This window comes from Neocloeon triangulifer, unplaced genomic scaffold, assembly GCF_031216515.1.
Source record: "Neocloeon triangulifer isolate White Clay Creek 2 clone unplaced genomic scaffold, ASM3121651v1 ptg000008l, whole genome shotgun sequence".
NCBI lineage: Eukaryota > Metazoa > Arthropoda > Insecta > Ephemeroptera > Baetidae > Neocloeon > Neocloeon triangulifer.
Window position 1 is genome coordinate 1,856,110 of NW_026775550.1, and position 25,360 is coordinate 1,881,469.

Below are 25,360 nucleotides of genomic sequence, written 5' to 3' on the forward strand. Positions count from 1 at the left end.
CTCGGCCGAATGGAGGAGCTACATAAGGGTGTGTGCGACCGAGGGTAGGCAACCCGCCGCAGAGTCGCTATATGTAGAATACGTGATCAATAAAGCGGCGTGCAAACCATAAAAGCGTACATAAAACGTATTTTTCCTTCACAAAGGTTAAAGTGCCAATGAAACTTTCCGGCTTTTGTGTGTAGTGCGAATTTCACGAGTGAGAAAGTGTGTATGTGTGTAAAGCTTTTTAATGCGCTCGTTTACAATTCGACGCCGCGGCCGAGGCGCACCAACGAGCTTCTTTCGCGATTGATTGGCCGCGGAAAATGGAAATTTGAAACCGAGCAAAAGGTTTTTTCCTTCATATAATATCAACGACTCCTTTCCTTATTCTTATTGGCATTCAAAGAGAGCCTTGTCATTTTTTCATATGATTATTTTGTTTTTGGCCATGAACCTCCAAACTTAATGTCCTGAAATTGAAAGAATACAATTTTTTTGTTTTTTTTTTGTTTTAGAATTGGTTCAAATCCTCTTAAACTCTATTAAAATAAAAAAAGTTGCATGCCAAGAATTGTCTAATCGAACCCTTATTTTTTAATTGGAATCAAGACTCAAAATGTGGCTATGCATCCATAAAAAATCTAAGCTCAATAATTTCGGGCCGTTATTGATCAATGAGGATTTAAATGAGGAGCTCGGAAATGATAAATTTCTAACTGCTGTGAAGGGCAGAAAATTACTCTGCCTGCGAATTATGGAGTTTCTTTACAACTCGGCAAAAGAAAATTTGTCTCCCCGGGATATATTAAATTTAGCAGCTGCGAATTTAATTAGGCGCTAATGCTGCTTTAATTAACGCTAACGATTCAAGTTTGTTCTGCAGAAAAGTCTGGGTCTGAGGGTCATGCTGTGTTTTGTCTTGAATTAAGCGAAACAGCTGCACGGAGGGGAGATTATTTGGAAAACCGTATCTAATTGATTATTTTTCATTTTCCTCATCGTAAAACATAAACATAGAAGACTTGTTTGGAGAAAAAAAGATAATAATAAAATTTAGAGAGTGTAATTTACAATATGCAAAATTAAATTTGTTATTTCTTATTTCATGTTATTGAACAGAAAATATGAATATAAAGAGTTAAATTCAAGTTTCCGAACAATTTTGATGTAATAATATAATAATTAAACTGTGAAACTATTTGATGGATATTGCCGTGTGGAATATGTTAAAAATAAAAATAAAAACTGGAAATAATTGTATTAAAAAAAAAATACTTTTCTACAGTATTTTATCTATTTATGATATTTTTGTTGTAAAAATTTATTGAGAATGATATTGTTGAAATTTTAATTAAATAAATTTGTTTTTTCTTTAAAAATATATTAAACTAATTTCTTTAATGAAAAGAATACAAATCTTAACTACTTAATTAATTGCAATGGAATAAGAATCCTCCATGAAATGGAATAAGCAACGGAAAAGGAATTTAACAAATAACAAAAGGAAGATGGAATTTAGGCGAGTTTGTTGTTTGGTGTGGTGACTGCGGACGTGCCACGTGCTTGTTCTTTCCTGTTTGAACAGGCAAAAACCTGTGATGTGATGCTTGCGTGAGGAAATTTGCGTCTGGAGTTGCGATGGGAGGGGTGGGGAGGGGTAGGAGGGATGGAGAGAATCATTCTTATGCGTCAGTCATAGTAAAATTTTTATTTGTTTCTTGTTCTTTTGGTATTCTGCGCATATAATTAGAAATGAACACGCATTTTGCAATCGGCGAGAAACTGCGAATCGACCTCTTCGATTCGGCGGACGATCACTTTGTGACTGGCCTGTTCGTAACGTACAACAGCAATCGGACGCGCATCACCCTAGACGAAGCGACCTACCATCCTTCAGGCTCTCGCCTGCCCAACGAGGCGCACTTCTTCGCCGGCGAAATCAAGTCCGTAGGTAATTATAATGCAATTTTAGATATCTTCTTAAATCTTAATTGTGCATCTTTGTTCAATCCTCTTTGTAAATTCGTTCCTGAAGTCAGCGTCGACAAGTCGAGTGAGAATTTGCCAGTGGCGATCGACAAAGACGTCGGACGCAGCCTGGCCTCCTGCAAAGGACCCAGCCACCCTCACCTCACCCACATGTTCCAACAGCCGGAAATCGGACAACCAAGTAAGAAATAGTAATATTTGATTTGAAACGCTGATTTTTTATTTTAATTTTGTAGACCCTGATCGTAAAATGAGACCCGAATTTGAAAGAATTCGCAATAAATTTGAGGACTACAAGGTCATTGACAAGAAGGACGAGGAATTTGAGCAAGCAGTGAGTTATTTAATTAGTAAAAAAAATTGGTGATGGTTTTATAGGTTTTAATTCTTTAATCTGAATGTACACGAAAATTCTACTCTGATTGTAAAATATATTGATAAAACCTTTCAATCTTTTTCCCCAAATTGAGAATTTGAGCCTCAAAAAAAGAGTGATCTTGATTGATTAACTCTCTAAATAAAAATTGCCATGGAATTTCTTCAACGATCGAAAAATTCTAATTTTATAAAATAATAATGAGACCATTCTTTAGAAATTTAGAATTGTACACAGCAGAATAAACGGCTATGTAATAATTTTTTTTATATTATTTTTCAGATTGCCAGAATTGAGAATTGCTCCGAGGTTGGTGTATCCTTTGAAGGTGAGCTGCTGGGTCGCTCAGGTCGGCTGTGTTGGATCAACTTCTCGGATGGAACGACCTCTTTCCTCTTTGACATCATTGCTCTGGGTCTGGACGAGGCCCTTGTTCGCATCCTGACCTGCGAGTCTTTGCTGAAAATCATGCACGACTCTCGTCTCGCTGCAGACTGTCTGGTCCACAATCACCAACTCAATCTCGTCAACACCATTGACACTCAGGTCAGAATCTTCTTGATTAAAATAAAATATTTATGTATCAATCTTTTAGGTGTTTGACTTGATGATCTTGAGGGCGAGGAGGGACAACTGTCCCAGCTACGCGACCTCCCTGACCGATTGTCTCAAAAGGTATCTCAGACTGCCAGAGGCTGTTCTGCTCATGCCATCCACAAATGAGGAACGCATCAGGGTAGTAAATTAACTAAGTAGAATACAAATCAAGATAAAAATCATATTTTTACATCAGGATGAGACAGCCAAGTGGGCTAGAAGGCCTTTGGCCGAATCAGAGTTGGACATGGCAGTGCAAAATGTCACTTTCCTGAGAGAATTGCATGCCGAGATGCACAAATCCTACATGGAACCAGTGAGGATTGGATCCAACTTTTACCTCAACCATGTCGTTTCAATGACTGACAAAGATGCTAGGAAGTACAATGTATGTTCAAATTCAATATAAATTTTATTTCTACCTCCTAATTGTCTTAATACATGAAAAATAACAAATCATTTTTTTATTCTCAGGCATTGGATCATTTGACTCCAAGGCAGCTTTACTGGATTTGCAGGAACAGAAGTGCGCCTGTCAACACCACCACTGAGGACAAATCTGCAGATTGATTTTTGATTGAATATCTCTATCCATAGATCTGTCTTTTCATATAACTTTTCAGATACACAATGCTTTTTGTAAACGGCTTTTTTACAAAAATGTGGTATAGAATATGGAGGAGATTTTTCTAAAAAATTAAATTCCTTCAAAAAATTTATCAGCTTTTTCAAGAATGTTGCATTTCAACCAGCAATCATAAAATAACTTCAAATATTATTTTTTTAACTAAAAAATATACAGAGAAGGTTGATTTAAAATTTGTCTTTCCAAGCTAATTTATAGATTATTTTGTAAATAATTTTAGTGCACAATTTCCTTTATGAACTTCCTTCAGTATCTTTTAGCGGGAGGCTCATTAATTCTGTCACCCAACTTCATGAGCTTGAAATCTGATCGGGGCATATAAAATTTGGACATATCTGCGGGGCATGAAAATAAAGCCACGGCTCTGTTTTCATTGCTCGTTTCCTTGCGCTTTTCATACCAAGCGTCGCACGTGAATTTATTTATCGTGGCCCAACTAATAAGAGCACGACCGGTTATTACAAACCAGCAGCCACGGGCACTTGATTATTCGACTGCGTTTGACTACAAAGGGCCCCATCGGCTAATATCACATAACCTGAGCAGAAGCCGCTCTCAAATATTATCACCAGGGCTTTATTATTTGTACTGTAACTGCGGACGGAATATAATACTTGCATATATGCATAAATAATAATGACAAACAATATATGTAAACCTCGGTATGGTACTTTTTGCATCTCTCTGTGTGGCAACTATAGCAAAACGGAGCGTGCGGTTGTGATGGTTTTGGCCTCGACAACAGATTGACACATCAAACTTGTCACCTGGGAACAAACGTCAGATGCAGCCATCGGACCGTGAGGGAAAGCACACGCGTGGGTTTTATATCTTCTGCAAGTTGATGAGCACTCGGAAGGAATGGACCCATTGAAGTGAATAAGGGATAATTTTATAGAGTCAGAAAGAAGAAAAATTAAAATTTCTCTTTAACTTTCAACATAAAAACGACCTCATAATTATCCTCCGCAGCTATAGCCCACGGTTGAATTAGTTTTTTGTTTTTTTTTTTTATCTATAAATAAGTTTTATTTCTTTTATTTTTCCTGCCACTGCTCACAGGTTTTGCGACAGGTGGGCCTGGCAGGGCGTAGGGAAATGCCGCATTTCACAGCATATAGCATATATAATCCATAATCTTCAAATTGAATTGAAGAAGACCAGATTGGTGTGATGAATGTTCATACAGCCATCGACATCGAAAATAAAATTATCAAATTCAACTGTTAAAATATATTTTCAGCCAATTGAGAGTATAAAATCCCGCCAATTCTATAATCGCTCCAAGGGCGTTAATTCTATCTAATGGTAGACAACTTAACTAGAAATATAATTCTTTAAGATTTCCGTTTTGACTGAATATAAATTTAAGAACTGAATAAGGTTTTAAATTTTAAAAAAGTTTTAAAATAATTTAGTCACCGGAAATCTATTTTTTAATGATTTTTTTATTCGAAATTGGAGCCGACTCCAAAGTTGATTGAAATCTTCAAGATTTAGTTCCGCAATCATAGTCAAAGCCAAGCGGTGGTAAATTTTAATATTCTGTGTGTAGAGTGTGGTGAGAAATGAAAAAGTAGACCACCTGTCGATACTGGACATACTGGAGTGATGCGCAGGTTGCATACTCACTTTATCTGTCAAAGTTGGTTTGCTCTGGTCAGAGAGCAGTCTTGGTGCTTTTAAGTTCTGAAAACTCGGCTCAAACTTTTGATATTTTGAATCAGTGAACAAGATTTTTCCTAATTAGGCACAATTAATCGCATCAAATGATTCAAATTATCATTATGCATTGGCCTATAATTTTGTCAATGTGCGATTTTAAAACTGGATTAATTGAGACGTTTTTAAAGTTTTGTTCTTGTACAATTTTATTTCTAATATATTTCTTGCATGTTTGTGTTTTTACATAAACTTAAGTGCATTTTTCAGCAGAACTATCATCAAGAAATTAATTTTATTTTATTGTTAAAAATAAATTTACATTTTGCAATTCTAAATTTTAAAATGAAACTTTTCTAAAAAAAATATATCCCTACTATTAAATTGGAAAATGGTAAACTAAATAAAAATACCATATTTTATTACCATTCTGTATACTGAAAATTAAGTAATAAAAACAAAATTAAACAGGTAATGGGACTATTTCTATAAAATATGTAACAATGCGTGGAAAACAATGATTTTCAAACTTCCTTCTTTTCCGTATCATCGTGAGCTTTGGCAAATTAGGAACAAAAGCAGCTTTCCACGAACAAACTTCCTCACTAAATCCCCGCCTTGCCGAGGTAGATGCAGGATATAGTCGGACCGATTACGCGGAAATGCTCAATCACGCTCCACTTCACAATTGTAAATTTAGCCCATTCGGCGGGATTACCGTTTTGACACACACGAGCACCGGGGAGGAGGAAATCCCACCGGCCCAAGTGGCTCCTCGCCCGTCGTGGCCGCCTCCCTTAAACGCACAAAAATAAGAGAACATTGGTGTCGTATATTTTTTATTGGCATAAAGAGCGTATAGGCATAGGCAGTTGGTTTCACTACTCACTTTATGGCGATCATAAAATGGAGCAGCTTTACTATAGCAAAAGATGGTACACAAGATGGGATCTCTCATTTCTCCGGTAGAGAGAAGCGCCTGCTCAAAGGCGCCCAAACTAGCGCCGCCGGATATTTTTTTTATCTTTTTATAACAAATACGTACGCGTGTCTGATCCACGTGCTTCGGGGAATCTGCCCCGATGGATATAATGGCTTCTTTTCCTTTCTAGCCCGGTTTAATTCGGGACTTTCGATATGAAAAAGCATCAGGAAAAGTGGGAAAGCATATTTCGTGCAATACAACAAAGAAAATATTTGCCCTCGGCGTGCGCACGCCGCGTACAATTACTGTGAACAGTTCCTGCTGAAATTCGCATTCTCTCGCTATACAAAGGAGGCGGGTTTTTTTTCAGCCAGTTCGTTATAATCCACTCGGAAAGAGCTGCAATTCATAATAAAAAAAAATCGAGAAGAGTGCGTTTGTGTGTAAGCGGTATTGAAGCAAAACCGTCTTTCTGGAGCCTTTCTGGCGGCGCCGAGCGCGATGTTTGATCTTTACATTTTGAATGGTGACGCTTTAATTTATTCAACGCTTTTTCCTGCTGAAAATCCCTCGGCTGCAGCTTTCGCTCGAAACACATTCATTTATAATCTCGCTACTTTTGACAAAACCGCAGCTAATTGCCGACAACAAATTCTCGAGCATGTCATGGCAAGTAAAGTGGGACGTCGAGTTGTCATGTTATTATCAGGGACGGGATTTGCAGTCGATTTTCTAATGGTGGAATTATGAACTGAAATTTGCTTGTTTGTCTGTCAATTTAAGAAAAATCATTCATAGTGGTTAAAGAGTCAAATTTTAATGTACCCGTCCCACCCTGATAGAAGTAGATAGAAGTGATTAGAATGGTCAGAAAGTCCAGAAGCATTAAAATGTCGCAAAATAGTCCCAGGAAAAAAATCAATAATCCAACATTATAGCAAAACTAAAATTAAAATGAAATCCAGTTATTCGTTTTACGCTTGCCAATAGTTGATTCGCTACTTTAAAAAACAAACCATAAAATAAAATTTAAAAAATTTTAAGCCAGAAAGCAGAAACTCACCAGTAAGAACGTTTTAGTTAAACTGATACAATCTAAAAATTTTAATTTACATAAGAATCTGAAGAGTTCTTAATTTTTTATTTTGTGTTTCTAATATTTCTGTGAAAATTTCCGAAATCCTTTTTTGAAAAAAAAAAAAAAAAATTATTTTGGGACAAATTTATTATTTTTTTTTTCAAACTAAATGTGGGACTCCGACAATGTCAACTTTTAAGTCAACTCAAAATTAAATAAGTTCTCCACATTTAACATTATGAGCTTGATATATTACATGAAAAAAAAAAATAGATTTTTGAAATATCATCCTCTTATACAAAACTTTTTAAGAAAAGATTTTTGAAATATAAATTACAAGCTTGTGTATATAATTTTATATATTTTAAATTTTAGAAGTTAAAATGCCTCATTTTTGGGTAATGTTAATGATATAGTACGCGAGACGAGGTTCCCAGAAATCCCGATTTGAGTTGGCATCAATTGAATTTTGTCGTTCATACAATACTGGTTTTACGTCGCGCTTTCAATACTAGTCATACTAGTGGCGGTGTAATTTTAAGGAAACCAATTTTTCCAAATTATTGCACAAACCTCTATACGAGGCGCGACGCATGTATGCATAATTAAGAATTGCACGCACACCACAAACCAGTACAGTACTAGTAATGTACTAGTACTGTACTAGTACAGTACTAGTAGTGTACTAGTAATGTGCTTGTAATGTACTAGTAATGTACTAGTACTATACTAGTAATGTACTAGTACAGTACTAGTAATGTACTAGTACCATACTAGTAATGTACAAGTACAGTACTAGTAATGTACTAGTACAGTATTAGTAGTGTACTAGTAATGTGCTTGTAATGTACTAGTAATGTACTAGTACTATACTAGTAATGTACTAGTACAGTACTAGTAGTGTACTAGTACTATACCAGTAATGTACTAGTAATGTACTAGTACTATACTAGTAATGTACTAGTACAGTACTAGTAATGTACTAGTACATTACTAGTAATGTACTAGTACATTACTAGTAATGTACTAGTACATTACTAGTAATGTTCTAGTACTGTACTAGTAATGTACTAGTACTGTACTAGTACAGTACTAGTAGTGTACTAGTAATGTACTAGTAATGTACCTTGCCTTCCGCAAGCTCAATATGGGCACAGGCTGACAAGACACTTTTTCTTGGCCTGACCAAAAAAAAACCATTTCTAACCTAAAGCGACTTTCAACCTGGGCATTTTTCAACTAAAACTTGGGCTTGAAAAAACATTGACTCGAAGGGAAACAAACATATTTTTTGCATCAAAATTTAGCACTGGGTTTTTTTGTTAAAGTGCCAAATCCACTATCAGAGTGTCAATTCCAAAAAAAATCCACTAAGAAACCACTAAGAAGTTGTTAGCAGAAGAGGACCACTAAGTAAACTTCTAAAAAATCCACTAACATATTTTAGTGGATTGATTAGTAAATGCGATCTTCTATCAATAGCAGATTTTTTGAAGATTGTTAGTGGTTTCTTCTATTGCCAGTTCAATCCACTAAGGAATATTCTATGATAGGAGAATGTTAGTGGATGAGGACAGGCTGGGAATCTGTATTGAAAAAAAAACTATAATTCTCTTCCCTGGATGTTATTATCATCATCCATGGATCTCGGTGCAGGCAGAGCTTGCTTTGCGATTTGCAAGAAATCCCCTGGGTATTAATTTTCTCTGCTTTCTATATTATATATACAAATCCGTCGAGGGTTAGTTTCTAGTTTCACAGAGAAGCGCTCTATCAATTAAGCTTCGCGGAGATAATTAGAGCGACGTGAGCATGTTGGTGTGCCAAAGAGAATAATTGATGAATTAGCTCGGCAAGCTGACAGATTATTCGCAGACAAGGAATGTGTAATTACCGTGTTGTGTTCGACAAAAAAAAAAACTCTGATTAAAACTTTTTCGTATGGTCGAGAGAGACAAAAAGGCTTTTTCTTTTTACCTTAATTAATGAGCAGGAAATCAAAACTGCAGAGAAAAAGAATCAAATTTTGATAGAAGGTCTTGATAGATTTACAAAAATATTATGAAAATTTAACATCTAGGGATATAAAATTTTGGAAAATTATTGTTTAAAGTATCTGAATATAATTGCTTAAATATAAGAAGTTATTCAAAGTAATTTCTATGATTACAAATTTTGTGCTGCGATTTATTTAACAAACCGCATTTAATTATTATTCAAATCAAAATTCACACCTTGTTACATAAAAAATAAAGAGTTTGCTAGGATTTTCATGGTATTGATATCAATTAAAACCATGAAAATGACATGAATTTTCTTTAAGCAACAGCAAAAATTGCAGCTAATTGTAAGGATCTTTATTTTGCCTTATATTAAAACTAGAATATTATCACCGTATTGCTTCAAAACATTTTTTTTACTAGGTCGCTGTTATATTTTTCCATTTCTCATTTCAGTTATTGCTTTTGTACATATTTTGATACAAATATTCAATATATTCAAACGAATAGAAAAATCAGAGCTTAAAATTGAATAAAATTTGTGAGACCTTTTTCAAACGATACGTTTTTTATTTTTCAAAAAAGACGAAAAATGCACTCTTTTTACAAATATTTGCTCGAAAATAAAATAAATTTACTCTCTAATTAAGATAATTGATGACGGCGTATTGCAGAGACACGGAATGTGTAATTACCGTCTGTAGTGTTCGCTGCAAAAACCTTTACTTTTTCATTTGGGCGCGGGAGACAAAAGCTTTTTCCTGCAGCCTTCTTTTTACCTTAATAAGCTGAAAAAACCAACTACACGGGCAAAGATAAAAATTTGTTTGAGAGCCGCGCCGGTTGTTTCAATTAGCCCTGCCGGCGCAATTGCTGCTAATTTGGCACGTGGCGTGTGCGGCCTGAAAGCAACCGACTGCAGGCCCGACTGGGCAAATTAAAACTCCCCTTGCATAATTTGCATACAGCATACACTTCTTATAATTGCGGCGGCTGCTGCCATATTTTTGACTCGGAACTTTAGTTCCCAGACTCGAAAATACAGCATGCCCGGCACGTTCGTACATAGAAGCCAGAAACTCTCTCTTGCGAACCGCAGAAAAAAACCTGTACGTACTCTTTGGCATTGCTGCGTGTGGTCTTTCTCTCTCGTCGCATTTGCCCATTTGTTACGCGGGCCAGGCACGTATAGAGCAGGCGAGAGATATCACAGGGTAAACGACACACACTCCACCATGGCACGAAGATGACTTTTGCTTCCGACCAAGGAAAAAGCCAAATTCAATTAATGCCATCGTTGGAAATTAATGAAAGAAATTGTTGAACATCTTGTAAAAAAAATATGATAAGTATAAAAAAATGTAATAAAAAAAGCAAATAATAAACTTAATGTAAAATTAATTGGTCAAAATTGCTGGCGCAGAGCCAATTTGGGGGTTAAAGATTTTAGTGAGGTACCTTGAGGTGTTTAATTTTATAGTTTTTGAAACAAATTGTTAAATTTCCTGGGGAAAATATTATAAGCTTTTTAGAAATCATCAAAAGTGACTACAAATTAAAAAAATATAATGTCAAATATCTATGCAAATATCTTTGAATTTAAACGCGCACATTTTATTTGTAGCAATTTTTATTATTGTTGTTATTATTCTTCACATATCAAGTCAAAATAAGGAAGAAAATTACAAAATGTAAAAAACTTATGAGACGAGTTACTTTAGAAAAGGAGAAATATGACAATGGAGGAAATTTTCTCCATCTCCATAATCAATTGAAAACTTGTGAGTTTCAAAGCTGAATTTAATTGGGTGAAAGAATCGTATTATATTATGTTTTTTTCCTTGAATCTTTTCTTATTTTTTTTCCCACTCTATCCGTATAAAAATAAGCACGTGCTCTTCGAACAACGCAAGAACTTTTTTCTATGAATAACAAGTTCACGTGTTGAAAGCTATTTTTACCATATAAAAGCAGCAGCGTTTAACAAGGGTATATTCATCCTAGGAAAAAATAGAATTGGGTCATGGCGCACAGAAAGGCAGAAGAATTAGATCACACAACTTTTTTCTGCAGCTACATCATCCTTTGAAAATAATTGCGAGCGTTTAATGCAGCGTTTTTCTTCCTCAAACACACAATTGTGCGAATTTGCAGAAGAGAATTCTTTCAAGTGGAAAATACTCGGAAATTGAGGCAATTTTCTGTGCGTTCAGTTGAGATGCATTTTAAGTACGTTGCAATCGAGGACACCTGCAGAGCACCTGTTGAGAATAATTACTTTATAAATTGAGCAAGAAAGCCTGATGTCAATTAAGGCAAGGGAATTACTCAAGAGCGAGGTGGATGGATGAAGCTCTGAAAATATTTTCCAGCCGAGTGCAATGGAAATAATTTAGCGACTCCATTACGGCAGTGGTTGGGTGGCTGCACCCTTAATTTGAATTCTGCGGCCGGTGCAGTGACCCTGCAGAGGCCAACTACAAAACAAACAACTTTCGCGTTGAATTATGCACCGTCGTGTGTCATTAGACTTAATTGTTTTCAGCGCTGCATGTGCACAGGACATACAACTAGTGACATGCAAACGAACAGCGAATTAATTGCATGCAAACTTTGTCTCGCCTGATGTCTCCGCTGACTGGGTTGCAAAAGAGTGTCACAATTCAGTTAGGCCAGTTAGCTCAAGTTTTTACGACTTTTACTTTGTGATGGAATTAATTATATTACGTTGTAAGCTTAAAAAGGTCAACTGAGCTGAATTGCAGTGACAGACTTTATTAAATTAGAATTTTTATATGTTCTCTCAAGAAGCTCTCAATTTTCAAGCTGGAGTGTTATATAATTTCATATCTTCAGTATTCTTCTATTTATAATTTAAATGAGCAACCAATTTAAAATGGGCATAAAAAAAATGAAACAATACTGAATCAGGAATAAGTGTATTAAAAACATTCAATATTGCTTAGCCCGTTTCTACTTTTTTTGCATTTTTATTTTTTTGGTGAACAATTCCCGTATTTTTATTTTAATTAAACTACACAAGAGAAATAAATATTCAAAGTACCACAAGATCGGCCGGATTGGGATTAATTACATAAATTGTCTTTGTATTTTATTTATCTGTATGAAATCTACATAAAATCCACTTCGTGTTAATTTTCAAAATAAATTTAATTTATTAAACTAAATTTAATGGATTTTGGTCAAAGAATCTACTTTTTAGCAGCCGATCAAAAGCATGGCGCAAGAAATTTAAATTTTGGATTTCCCAATTTCATTAAATTACATACATGATTTTTAATAGGGAAATAATTATGAATTTAATTTAATCTTATTAATTCTTAATGTTCTAAAAAATTTTGTTTCTGGTTTATTCTCTTTTATTATGCACAAGCAAAATTTAAGAATGTATAATATGAACCCTTCCACTTTAAATCCACCGCCATGTCTTTAAACCTGGTAAGGTCAATAGTCCTCAAAGGATGTATGTGTAATATATGTGTGTCTAGAGTTTGACGATGTGTGCTTCTACCTCTCCGTTGGAACTAGTTGTTGAATGTGTGCAAATATGAGACTGGATTTGCGCTCAAATTCAGTGCTGGGAAGTGGCGAACACCAAACACACATCACAGTAACAGAGAGAGAAGTAGAGTGAGTTGAGAATGAGAGAAGAGAAGAGCAAAAGAGCACACTTTCTGAGCCAGTTCCTAATATTTATTTATTCCTCCGTAACTAACAAAGTGTTGCGATCCATAAGCTATTTATCAAGTTGATAATATTGCTTACCTTTCATTTTTTATAAATTAAAAAATTAAATTATTCGATCAAAAAAATGAACTTTTTACCAAAATGATAATTATTATTTTTATTAATTAATGAAAATATGATATTAATATATTTACTTCTCCCCCAAAATTATTGACTCTTTTAGGAATTAAAATATTGAATTTCGATTTGATCTCATTCTTCAATCCGGAAGAATTGTAAGCATCGTGTTTTGGCCTTAACAATAAGAGAAGTCTCCCTTCCTCGCGCAGTTAATTAATTCATCCGAGTGGCACAGCGAGATGCCATTTAATACTTCCACATCTGCGCACGTAATGAGCAGCGGACTGACTGACTTTGCTTGCCTCTCGTATAATTAATGAAACTTTTAGTGCGATACGCGCGTTATCTCTTCGCGAGCTAATAAAAAACGAAGCGCACCTCCGCTGTTTTTTGCTTCTCTCCTGCTCTTCGCACCAAGATGAGTTCAGCGCGAGTCTTGTTTTGTTCTCCGCCGCAGCAGAGCATTTCGTTGTTACTATTTTATCTGCTTGCCTCGTAAATTCCGCTCGAGAGCCCCAATGAAAAATGCAATAAACCGCGCCCGAGCCGCCGCACTCGATTCTCTTTTTAGCTCGAGAGTACTCGAGGCCGTGCCGATGGAACGATGAATGCAATGTCGCTTTCCGCACAAACGCATTTGTACGCCCAACTTTGACGACACCTCGGCAACCCGCTAAACAAACAAGGTGCAGCCCCTTGAACCCACTTGACCCAAGTTTACTCATGTTCCCGGCCTCTCTCTTGAGCTTTGCGTCAGGCAAATTTGTGCGGAATGCAAAATGCCACTAGAAATGAAGTAGGCGATAATATAATGAGAGAAACAGGAATTTTCTAAACGATTTACGAACTTCTTTAATTTAATATATACTTTTGTAAAAACTTCTATAACGTTGTACTAAGTAATTATGAATATTTCAGATAATAAGTTTCTTTTCCCGAAGAAAAATTACTGTATCATTCATCATTCATTATTAGCCACCAACGCTTTCTAGGCAGATCACGTAATATTTACGTGGACTTTTTTACAGTTTACTTGATATTAATTGTTTCAATTGAAATATTTCAGAAAATATTTTATTGGAACATGCTCTTTAAATCAAATGCATGTAAATTTAATAGAGATTTTGGTTGTTTTTGATATGAAACTTTTAATTTTTATTTCTTTTTGTAATATAATATTAACTAAATTTAATTTATCTAAATTTTAGTAAAATTATTGGTCTAACAAAGTAAAAAAGTGACAGTTTCACCCCAGTTGCCGCAAACTCTATTATTTATGTTTTACTCCAAGTGTTGAATTCACTTTCCAAAATTTGGATTCCAAATTATTATCAAATAAATTTTAATTTGATTCCAGAGAAGCATAATTATATATTACAATATTATTATAGCCATCAGTCCGTAAGTTCAAGGATTACAAAGTTTTCTTTTAGTAAATTTACATCAAATTGATATATCTTCTGCAAAATATATATGTTTCTTTAGTTTTTTGTTTGTTAATTTTTAATTTTGAAGTGTATAGTACAGTTGTCTCTTGCCAACAACAGGAAATTAAAAAAATTAAATGATTATAATTAAAAATAAATAAACATTAATATTAAACAACAATTTTTAAATAAGTATAAATTAAAAATAAATTTTGGTAATCTTAGAAGAGGCGCGACCTATACACCACTCTCTCAGAATTAGGTTGGTATCCCGTTTTATGTCATCGTGGGGGGGCTCCTGCGGAGCCCCCCCACGAACACAGCCGCCCTTTTGTCCTCGCCCTCCGCACGGCCTTCCCCACGTCCTCGACCTCGCTGCGCCTCCACCCCTCGCTCGCGGCTTCTGCAAAAATTAATCTTGGGGGGTTGCCCACCTCCGAGTTGCCGGTTTGTGGGGTGGTCTGGTTCGTGGTGTGCATACAATTTCGCTGTTTTCGTTTTTTTTTTTAACATTATTAATTGTATATGTCGCGCCTGTTGTAGTGGTCGATTACAAGAGGCGCGACCTACCACAGGTGTTGCGTGCATATGTCGCGCCTGTTGTAGTGGTCGATTACAAGAGACGCGACCTACCATGAGAATACTTGCATATGTCGCGCCTGTTGTAGTGGTCGATTACAAGAGGCGCGACCTACCACAGGTGTTGCGTGCATATGTCGCGCCTGTTGTAGTGGTCGATTACAAGAGGCGCGACCTACCATGAGAATACTTGCATATGTCGCGCCTGTTGTAGTGAACCATTACAAGAGGCGCGACATATAAAAACAACCCCCTTCCCCCGTACATTGGTGGTAGGTCACGTCTTTTGCAATCAGTTAAGATTGTCTTCCCCTTCTGAACCCATCCCAAAGGCCCTTATTCTTTCCTGCAGTCCCGGTGATTGTGAGCTATAATTACCGGTTTTCTTTATCAACCACTACAGCAGGCGCGACATAAAACCACTACAGTAGGCGCGACATAAAACCACTTCAGTAGGCGCGACATAAAACCACTACAGCAGGCGCGACATACCAACCTAATTTTTAAATACTGGTGTATAGGTCGCGCCTCTTGTAAGATTACCTAAATTTTATTTTTAAAACAAGTAGATTTTAAAATTTCTTAAAAATTTCTTAATCTTATTATTGCTTAGCAAATCAACTTATTAAATTTTTTACATATATACTTCTTTAAGTAGTCTATTCGATGGAACCTCGCGTGTCGAACGCCAACTGCGGCAATAAATTACTCAGGCTGCGAAAATCGAGCCAATTCACAGCAAAATTCAATTTTGCTCTGCCTCTCTCGCATCTTCTTTCCAATCACAGTAAAATATAGACTTGGCACCGAAAATGCAATAAGACCAAGTGAAATAATGGCGCGGCACCAAATTGAATTTTCCAGTGGCCTACATAAATACTAAAAACTTGGCGTGCGTCGAAGAAAAAGGAATTGATTTAGCAGAGATTCAAAGCGGATTAATAACCGGCCTATTAAAGAGTGCATTAATCGGTCTTAATCGAATTACGCGTTCTTTGAAGTTCACTTAGCGCGCGGCGCCTCATTTTCTCAGCCAGCTTCTTCGGAAGTCTGACACGCTGCGGTGCGAATCGCGCGCTCAACCGTGCACGCGGCTCTAATTGCTTTTCAGCCGAGCGTTAATTAAATCGGAATTATTGGTTTAAGAAGTTTGATCGCGAGCGTTCTCGTCGCGCGGTTTGCGTTCGTTCGACACAGATAATGCAGCGCGGAGGCGTAAAATTCTCGGGCTCCTTTTTCTTCTCGTTGCGGTTAGCGTCGAGCGCGCGCACCACCAACTTGTCTCCGATAATAAATCGCCCTGCTTCATACGCTCCCATAAGCAATCACAGCCTCCCATTATGTGCGCGCGCTCTGGAGGCGCCGAGAGCGAGCGAGAGACGGTTTGCAGCTGCAAATGCCAATATTCCGCTTCGCCGTGCTTTTCCTCCCCATTTTCCTCTCACTTTAACCTTGTAATTGTGCACCAGCTTGCTTTCGGATAATTTAAACTCTGCTAAGAATCCGTTTTTCAGAAGTTGGAGACAAAATTGGGGTGTTTAAATATTTTAAGGAATCTTCTGGGTGGGGAATTATTATTAAATCTTATTTGGAATTATATTAAACTGAAAATAATTTTCTCAGCCTACCTGAGATATTATATGACACGAATTATCAAAAATTTACTGAATTCAGTGAACTTCAACTATTCCAAATTTACAATAAAATTACTCTAATATTTTATACTATCATATTTTTATATTAAATAATTTGGATTACCAATTATTATTCATTATATTTATCTCAATGAATTATGCATAGTATTTCACAGCAAATTAAACACATGGCGCTATTTGACGCTTGATCTGATTATTTCATTAAATTTTGAAAGTACTTTAGGGCGCATAATATTATTTTAACAAATATGCTCACATATAATGGAAATAGTTCAGCTTGCATAACAATATTTATTTTAAAACCTTTTATAATTTAACATGAAATTAAAATAAATTATCTGTGCACATCAGTACATTTTAAATCATGGTCAAATAATGAAATTTTTAGAACTTTATTCTTACAATAACAGTTTGAAATTTGTATAACATTCAAAATTCAAGTTTATCCCAGCTGCATATTTTAATTCTTCTGATATTAAAGAACATAAAATCACTGTAACGAAAATCACACCTTTTGATATTTTGTGAAAAGATAATTATTGCAACTATTTGTTTGTTTCATGGCGTGATATAGCATAAATATATAATCAGACGTAATTCACCCATTTTTCATTTTACAATTGGGCCAAAGAAAAGAAAAATAAGAGCTTTAGAAAAACTAACATTATGTTATTATTTCGGTTCATTATTTGCATTAATTAACCAATTATAAAAAAATAAAATCAATACACCTTTTTAATGGAGGAGAGACAAAAAATTCATGTATTTTCTAAATAAATGCAATTACTATTGAAAAAATCTCATAGATCAGTGGCACCCTTTGAATGTTTAAGCCGAAATGAAACATTCCAGTCTAATATATAGAGGCTTGAAAGAAACCCTGATAATTTCTTACTTAATTAAGATTACGCTATAAATTTATTAATTTATTTTAAATATAACAAAATTTTTAATTTTTAAATAAAAACCATAAAAGAAATAAATCGAAAAGCGCAGTTGGAGAGACTCCGAGAGACTCATTTAGATTTTGCATTTTATAGATATCTATTAATTTTGTAACTTCCTGTTTCGTCTTTTAATATTGGTAAAGATGTGCTGTCTTTTTTTTCAACTAAAACAGTTGATTTTGGTAATTCAGCAAAAAATGTGAATCTGCATCAAATGGTCTCCACTCATCACAATAATTATTGCAAAATTGAATTGTTGCTGAGAATCAAATTTAAAAAGTTGTGATGCGCCGGCGGTGATTTGCGAAATAAGAAATTCATCAGAGAGAGTGCCAGGAAGACACTTTGTTATTGTTCATTTCGTAAAAGGTTGCTTGAATGTTTTTATTGTTTCTTATCTATATGGCGAAAAGGAGTACCAGTTCTCGCATCCCAGGAAAAGAAGTCGGTTTCCATATTTTGAAACAAAAAAAGCGGAGTGGAGGTGGAAAAATGTCCATCTTGTGTTTCGCTTTTCTCGCGTGAATAAAATATTCGCGAGTAATATGTGTAATGTTTCCTCACGAAAAAGCGAGCGGATAAGACAAAAGTGCTACACTGCCTGCTCGAGCATCATTTGAATAATCCCTTCTTGGTATGGCATGAGCATCGCGCGCAGGTACTGAATACGTACCACGTGCTGCAGGTGAAGGCGAGAGCGGATAAGGACGCGACGAGTACTTTAGCCGACGCGCGATTGTGTGTCTGTGCGATGGGCGCGCATTACTCTGAATGCACCCGGCCGGCGCGAGCAGAGGAAAAGGCTGGTTTATTTTTCAGGTGCACGGGGGCGTAAGAGATATTCCAGGCTCGCACAAAAGCAGCGTGAAACAAAAGCTTCCATATTTATTGTGGAATGAAGCCGGCAAAAACATCATCCTAATGGACGCCTCGCGCTCCAAATCCGCTCAACACTACAACCTGATCAGTGAAAATACATCAAATGATGCTGAATTTTCAGAAAGCTCAAGATAAAAAAATTTTTTGTTTCGAATTAGGCAGGTTTGAAGGACTGATGAATAAATTATTGCAATTATTAATCAATAATGACAATATAGACATTATTTAGCAAAATTAAAGCGTTTGCTTTTATTTCCCCGAATTTAAAAAAATTGGTGGTCGTAACAAAACAATTCCGTCTAATTTATTGTAATTTTTATTAAATCATTGTTGAACCGTCCGATTTATGATATAAATGGATACATTAATAATTTAAAATTGAAATAATGACTTTACTTACAATAATTTCAACAATAATTAAGAGTTCACTTAAACTCTTCAATAGAAAAAAAATGTCAAATTATTAATTGTTTTTAATTTTATATTGCTATTTTTCAGTTAATTAATCAGAAAAAGAAAAAGTGACTTTTGTTCTCAGAATTCTCAGATCTCGCCCAATATCAATATTATATTTTTCACCCTCATCTTCATCGTCATTGTTTTTAATTTTTAAATTACCAAATGTTTGTGTAGTAATTTTTTGCAGTTTTTAACGAAGTGCATATAAATTATTTTAAATGTGTAGTTTTATGAGCGGTGCAGCTTAAAATGACAATCCCCAGTCAGCCGGAACGTAAAATGCAAAATCGTGGAAACTCAGCTCATCTCACGCTTACATGTTCCGTCAGCGAATAATAAAAAGGAATGGACGGTCGTAATCTAGTTGCAAAAGCGAGGCTCACTTTACTGCAAAGGATTTCGCCAAACACGCATAACAGGATTTAAACCAAAATCCAATTTTCAGCCGACGAATAAATTTATTCAAAATTGGTAACACTTTCGAGAAATAATATGATATTTTGGAAAAACGGCTCCTGTTTAGGGGCACAACAAGCAGTCTCATTTGGTATTCCGAGTTTGTTTTTAATAAACCGACTCGCTCCCCTGGCGGAAGTCTCATTATTTGGAAATGCATTTAGCACGAAATGAATGTGCTTCATTTGCGTTGCTGCTGCTCGATTGCACGGCCCGCGTGGAAATAACTCTCAAAAGAAACTCGCCGCGTGCCGCGAATGTAAAAGGCAGAGGCGCCCACCTCTGCCCTTAAGCCAAAGAAAGAGCAACTTTGTGATTTGCAGAACTTGCAGGAGGTGTAAGTTTATCTGGCTGCGAGCGCATCTGCCATGTTTGTTACGCTCCCATTGTTGGCCGTCGCAAGTTGACAAAAGTCACGACGACAGCCGGAGGAAAAATCAGAGCGGCCTGTTTGAATAAAGTTGTTCGCCAGTGACCCGTGTGACGTCATTTATTCGCAGTTTGCCTCGGGACGTTTGATTTTCAGCCATGATTGAACTAGAGGGATTTTTGTATACTTTCATCATTGACGTGGGAAACAATGCAAAAATTAGCCTCATCCACGCACCTTTTTTTTTATCAAAATCAGCGGTCAATCCGTAATCCTGATAGTTTCTTTAATGCTCATTGAAAAAAACTCGAAATTAATAAGTGTGGAGAAGTTGAAAATCTATAATTTCAAAATCTGCAAATTATAAGAAAAAAGTTTAAGAGAAATTTTCTACAGCAAATTCCTTTTTCAGAATTGCAGCCATAATATCAAATTTTAAGTAAAGACTGGAATTTATTTAGTATGTTTGTCAGTCATCGAGCATAATATTAAATTCAATATATTATTTTTGTTAAATTTTTTGAAAAATATATTATTTATTTTACCTTAATACGTATGTAAAATATATAAAATATTAATTTTATTTACACTTTTTAAATGAAATTTTTTTAACTGATAGACCCGCATACCAAATTTTAGTAAATTTTGGCAGATTTTAAAGTTGTTTGTGTCTTAAAAATTAAATATTTATTTCTATTGTTCAATCTATTAATTAATTTTATTTTTAAAATAATTCTTCTTCATAGCCCTTCTTTCTGAATGATTATAAGGATTGTTTATACAAGCTTTACAAATTGATTATTGAAACTTTGAAAAAAAAAAAATGAAAAATATTATAAATAAAAGGAAAACTGACTCCACAGGCAACCTGCGTTTTGTAAGTACTTCAAATACCTATGTTGTTATCTTGTTTAACATTAAATTTAGTTACAGAAAAAAATGACACTTAATTGGGATATTTTTACATACAAAAATTGTGATAGTAAAAAACTTTATGAATTCTTGCCTTTTCCAACAACTAGGCAAGATTTATTAGCATTGATTCCGAAAAAATAATACATATATAAATAAAGAACTCGTCTATTTTATTACAAAGGTCATGAAACTTATTTTCCACGCCTAAATGTTTATCTTTATTTTCGACGACCACATTACGAGATTTTCCATTTTATTTACACCACAAACAGCATTAGCACACCTAGAATTTCTTTCCCCAAATGAAACTTTGTTTTAAAAGCTTCTCTTGACACATCATAATATTTCCCACTCTGCGGAACGTGCGCTGAATTTGAGCTAGACTTGAAGCCGTAAAGGTTGTGCTGCAGGTGCACCTTAATGTGGTAATGCAAAAGTTGTCAATGCAGCTCCTGCGGACAGACACAATGCATCGGCGTAAATAATTGATGGTGTTTAAGGACGAGAGAGTTGCAGTCGAACACGTAAAGTGAATTAGCTTTTATATGCACAGAGAGAAATACACAGAAGGATTCTCTTTCTCTCCCTCTCTAGTGCAAAATGTGTGCACACAGTTTATCAGTCGGGCTTCAGCTTTCAGCAAACTTTGGATTGATCAATTTAACCCGGCTGTATTATTGCTCCGGCGCCAGCATGGAATCGGCGACGCCAAGTGGAGTTGGAACTTTTAGATAGTTGGAAGAGCAGTTCATTCAGAGTAAACCAACACACGCTGTTTGCCTACGAGTTCCAACCCACTTCGAGATAATTATATATGTCTTTGATGCCGTGATTTGTGTTTGATTGCTAATTCACTTTGCAAAGCGAGCACTTTGAGCAGCGTTCGTGACTCATTAAGGGTGCAAATAGATATTGTGACGAGACACTTTATACAGGTTGCAAATAGCATGCAAATTCTTGAAAAGGTTTATTGTTAATTTAATTTTAACTAGTTTATTATATTGAGCACTTTTTTCCATCAAATCAGATACATTGAAGTTAAAAATTCATCTGATTCTTTGTAAAAAAAGTAACAATAAAAAAATAAAACCTGCAACTAAATTTATTTTTGGCAACATTTTGGCATTATTTTTTTAATTTGTAACATAAGAAATCAAGCACCTAAATTGTTTAAAATTGTCATTTTTTATTTTATATTTAAATAATATTATCAGATATTATTTAATTATTAATAAATTTATAATATTAGAGTTAAATTTTAGTTTCATTTAATTTATTTTTGCTGTCCCAATTTTAATGCGAGGTGGTTATTTTATTGCAAGATTCCAGCTGAATATTTATTTATGTGTTTCAATTATTTTATGTTTTAATTTACGTATATGCGCTCCAGTGAATATGAAAGATGCTTCAATGTACACAAATGTTAGTTTGATTTCCGCTTTATGTTTTATTAACTTTTTCGTGTGAAATTTTAAAAGAGAAACTGATTTTCTTTAAAAAAAAATTATGATTTAGGTATATATTTTCAAGTAATTTTAATACTAACTCCCTGTCGAAAGAAGAAGCTGCTGAAAAGCATAAAAAATTCTATCCCACGTGGATAACACCATATTTCACTTGAAGCGCAGCGATAAAAAGCGCTTAAACGCGTGCGAGAGCGCCTTTTGAACGGAGCAAAAAATCACTGGAAACGAAGCCGTGCGTTATTTGGCATCAAGAGTGTGCCACCGCTTGTTATGATTCCCTTGTGAGTCTCACTTTGAAAAATCACCAAGGGATGGTCAGTGGCGAGGGGTGGGCTCGTTAACCCTGTAATGCCTTTCCTCGAGGAGCCATACGTCTTTTCATCAATGCGACTCTCCTTTTCCAGCGAAGAGAGAGAGAAATCTATCGCTGAAATTGCGCCGCTCTGCTTTATTGGAGAGGTAACAGGCTTCCTTTCTCTCCGTGTGACAAAGTTTTTGCCCAAGTTCATGTGTGTGGAGACGGCCAATCAAGCCCCCATAGACGTGGAGCGCAAAATAGATTTCGGGTAGTTTACTCTGAGATTTATGACGACATTATCAAATTTGGAAAGTTGACAAGCCGTGGCGGCAAAAGAAAAAAAAACCAAGAAGGAACCGGACGCAAGAGAAAAGAATCCCTTAAACTAGGTTCCGAAAGAGCCCCAATCGTTGCTACGGACGAGCGACTTTCCGGAAGTTAAATTAGTCCTCTTGTGTTTTTCTTTCTCGGCTGCAAAGAAAATAAAAGAGAAACAAAACTCCGGCCAAGAAGTAAAAAGGAAAGTGACATTGTGAAAGATTCAGATTTAAAAGAGAGAATTAATTGTGTTTGTTTTTAAGGTTTTTATTTCAAGTTACTTTCACCATATTTGAGTATAACGTATCAATTTCATGTTTAAATTACATTTTTAATATTCTAGAATACATTTCCGCAATTAATATTCAATTTCCTAGCAGTTAAAACGGTTAAAACAAAAATTGTGTGCTAATTGCTTCAAAAATAACTTAAAGTTTAAAGAAATTAACATATTATAATAAAATTTTGTTAAATTTGGACAAAATTAGGCGCTATTTGGTTCTCTTTTGTGTTAAATTTGTTAATTAATTATTCAAAATTCCAGTTAATTTCTGAATACTTAGCACTAGAGGGATATAAATAAGACTGTATTAAAAATTCCATCGCTATATTAAAACTTAATTTTACTCTCAAGGATTATGAAATGAAAACAGATTAACCTTTTTTTCCTTTTTTACTCTGTCATAGTAATTTATCATGATTTAAAATTCATTCAAGTCATTTAAGTTTACTGCTTTATATTCTCACGAGAGAGTTAATAACCATAAATTATTTAATAAACCTTTATCTAAAATCACAGTAATCCACTAAAAAACTTTAAAATATGTATCGTTTTGACAGAGTGGAGAGTAGTAAAACGAAGTGCCTTGGAAATTAATAAGTATGCAACCTGCTGGACAGTCACGTAATGCGGATTAGCGTCGTGTAACTTTGGGCCAAGGGAATTACAGTAGTTTAAGACTGTGAAAAACACGAATTACATTTTAACTCGACATAAAAAACACAACATTTTCGCAGCGAGCACCTCGTTGGCGTGTGAGTTGCAACGAAAGCTCAGCCTTTGGGCATAACCGGGGCAGGTAGACAGGCAGCGCGTTTTGGGCCAAATCGCAGGCACTTCCAAATATTATTATTTCAATAAGGGTTGTAGTCGAGCCGGCTGTGAGAGCGGCAAAGTGCGTGCTTACTTGCTGTTGTGGCAGCGATTTCGCTCGGGGCCTCTGCCTCATCCCGGGCGTGCGAGCGAGAGGAATGCAAAGCCATCAGTGTGGCCCCTAAATCACCGGCCCATCTAGTTTCTAGCCATAGCCGCAGGTTTCGCCGCACGATGGCCCATCTTTCCGCCTCAAAACCGGCGCTGCAGCAGCCACCCAGGTACACTGCGGAAATGTGATGAGAAAATTTCGTGGCAATCCACAATATTGCAAAGTGCTCCCGCTCTCTGAATGCGCCCTTGTAGTGGAACTTTCCTCTCTCACTGGATCGGCGATTTGGCCACTCGAAATGGCCACGCTTGCCTTTATTTGTTCGGACCGGTAGCGTAATTGCCTGGAAAGAAATGTCCCGGAATGTAAAATTGCAGCTAAAATTAGGTTCGAATGGAATTTATTTGAAAATACGACAAGAAAATCTCTAACCGAGTTTGGATATTTTTTCCAGAAGTTCAAGAAATAGTGCAAAAATAAATCATTCTACACAACAAGAAATTAAATTGCACAGTAATTTAATTTTTTATTATTTCATTGAAAAAAAAAATTATTTAAAAAATAACCATTTTGTCAAGCACTAATTAACTTCTTTTGTTTCTTCCGAAACTTGTGTTTGGGCTTTGCGAGCAATAATTATATTATTTTCGGTGTCTGAAGGTCTGATGTATAATATAATTTAGAAAATCATCTCTGTAGTTGAGATATTCAATTTTTTTAAAAAAATTTCAGCACTAGAATAAAGTTAATCAAATTAAAATTGTAGATTTCAAATTTTACATTTAGCATTGTTATTGCAGGAAATGACTCAATGATTTTGGATTCATTACTTAAAATAATATTCTGTATATTTTTATCCAAAGATTTATGCTCTGGAGTTTCTATTCATTTAATATCGCTAAAAAGTGAAAAAAAAAATTAAATTTATTTAATTCATTAAACCTCATTGTCAGTTTAACGAGAAGCTAATGATATAATCAAATCTGTGTATTGTTTGATTGTTGCCGATTGTTGTACTTTGAAGTCAAATCTAGTACATGGTTTTAATTCGTCCCCACATTTCTCTTCACCATAATTTTCACCACATTTTTCTATGCTTAGCATGCAATTTTGAGCCAAATTGATTGGGTCACCAGAAGTTCTTAATTTTTTCTTTGCGGAGAATTTTTGTTTAGAAATTTTCAAATTTGACGAAAACGAGTTAATATATTAAATTTAAAATGTCTCCTTTCTATTTATTTATGATATAAATTTATGAGATCCTTTTTGAGTCTTTGAAGTTGTCCCGTTTCCTTGTTCA

General features: G+C 35.3%; 1 protein-coding gene across 1 annotated transcript; it reads left to right on the top strand.

The window, feature by feature from the left end:
• The first annotated feature begins 1,660 nt into the window (after window positions 1–1,660).
• LOC132194762 (piRNA biogenesis protein EXD1-like) lies at window positions 1,661–3,665 on the top strand. The gene is made up of 7 exons (XM_059616250.1): window positions 1,661–1,936; window positions 2,021–2,155; window positions 2,211–2,308; window positions 2,633–2,896; window positions 2,946–3,086; window positions 3,144–3,335; window positions 3,422–3,665. The coding sequence occupies exons 1-7, from the start codon at window positions 1,738–1,740 to the stop codon at window positions 3,515–3,517; spliced, it is 1,125 nt and encodes a 374-aa protein (XP_059472233.1). The 5' UTR covers window positions 1,661–1,737; the 3' UTR covers window positions 3,518–3,665.
• Window positions 3,666–25,360: the final 21,695 nt, after the last annotated feature.

Excerpts from the sequence above, each read along its gene's own strand:
- LOC132194762 (XM_059616250.1), top strand. The coding sequence starts at position 1,738 with ATGAACACGCATTTTGCAATCGGCGAGAAACTGCGAATCGACCTCTTC. Across the intron at positions 3,087-3,143 it reads CAAATGAGGAACGCATCAGG|GATGAGACAGCCAAGTGGGC; the intron begins GTAGTAAATTAA and ends TTTTTACATCAG. Across the intron at positions 3,336-3,421 it reads AAGATGCTAGGAAGTACAAT|GCATTGGATCATTTGACTCC; the intron begins GTATGTTCAAAT and ends TTTTATTCTCAG.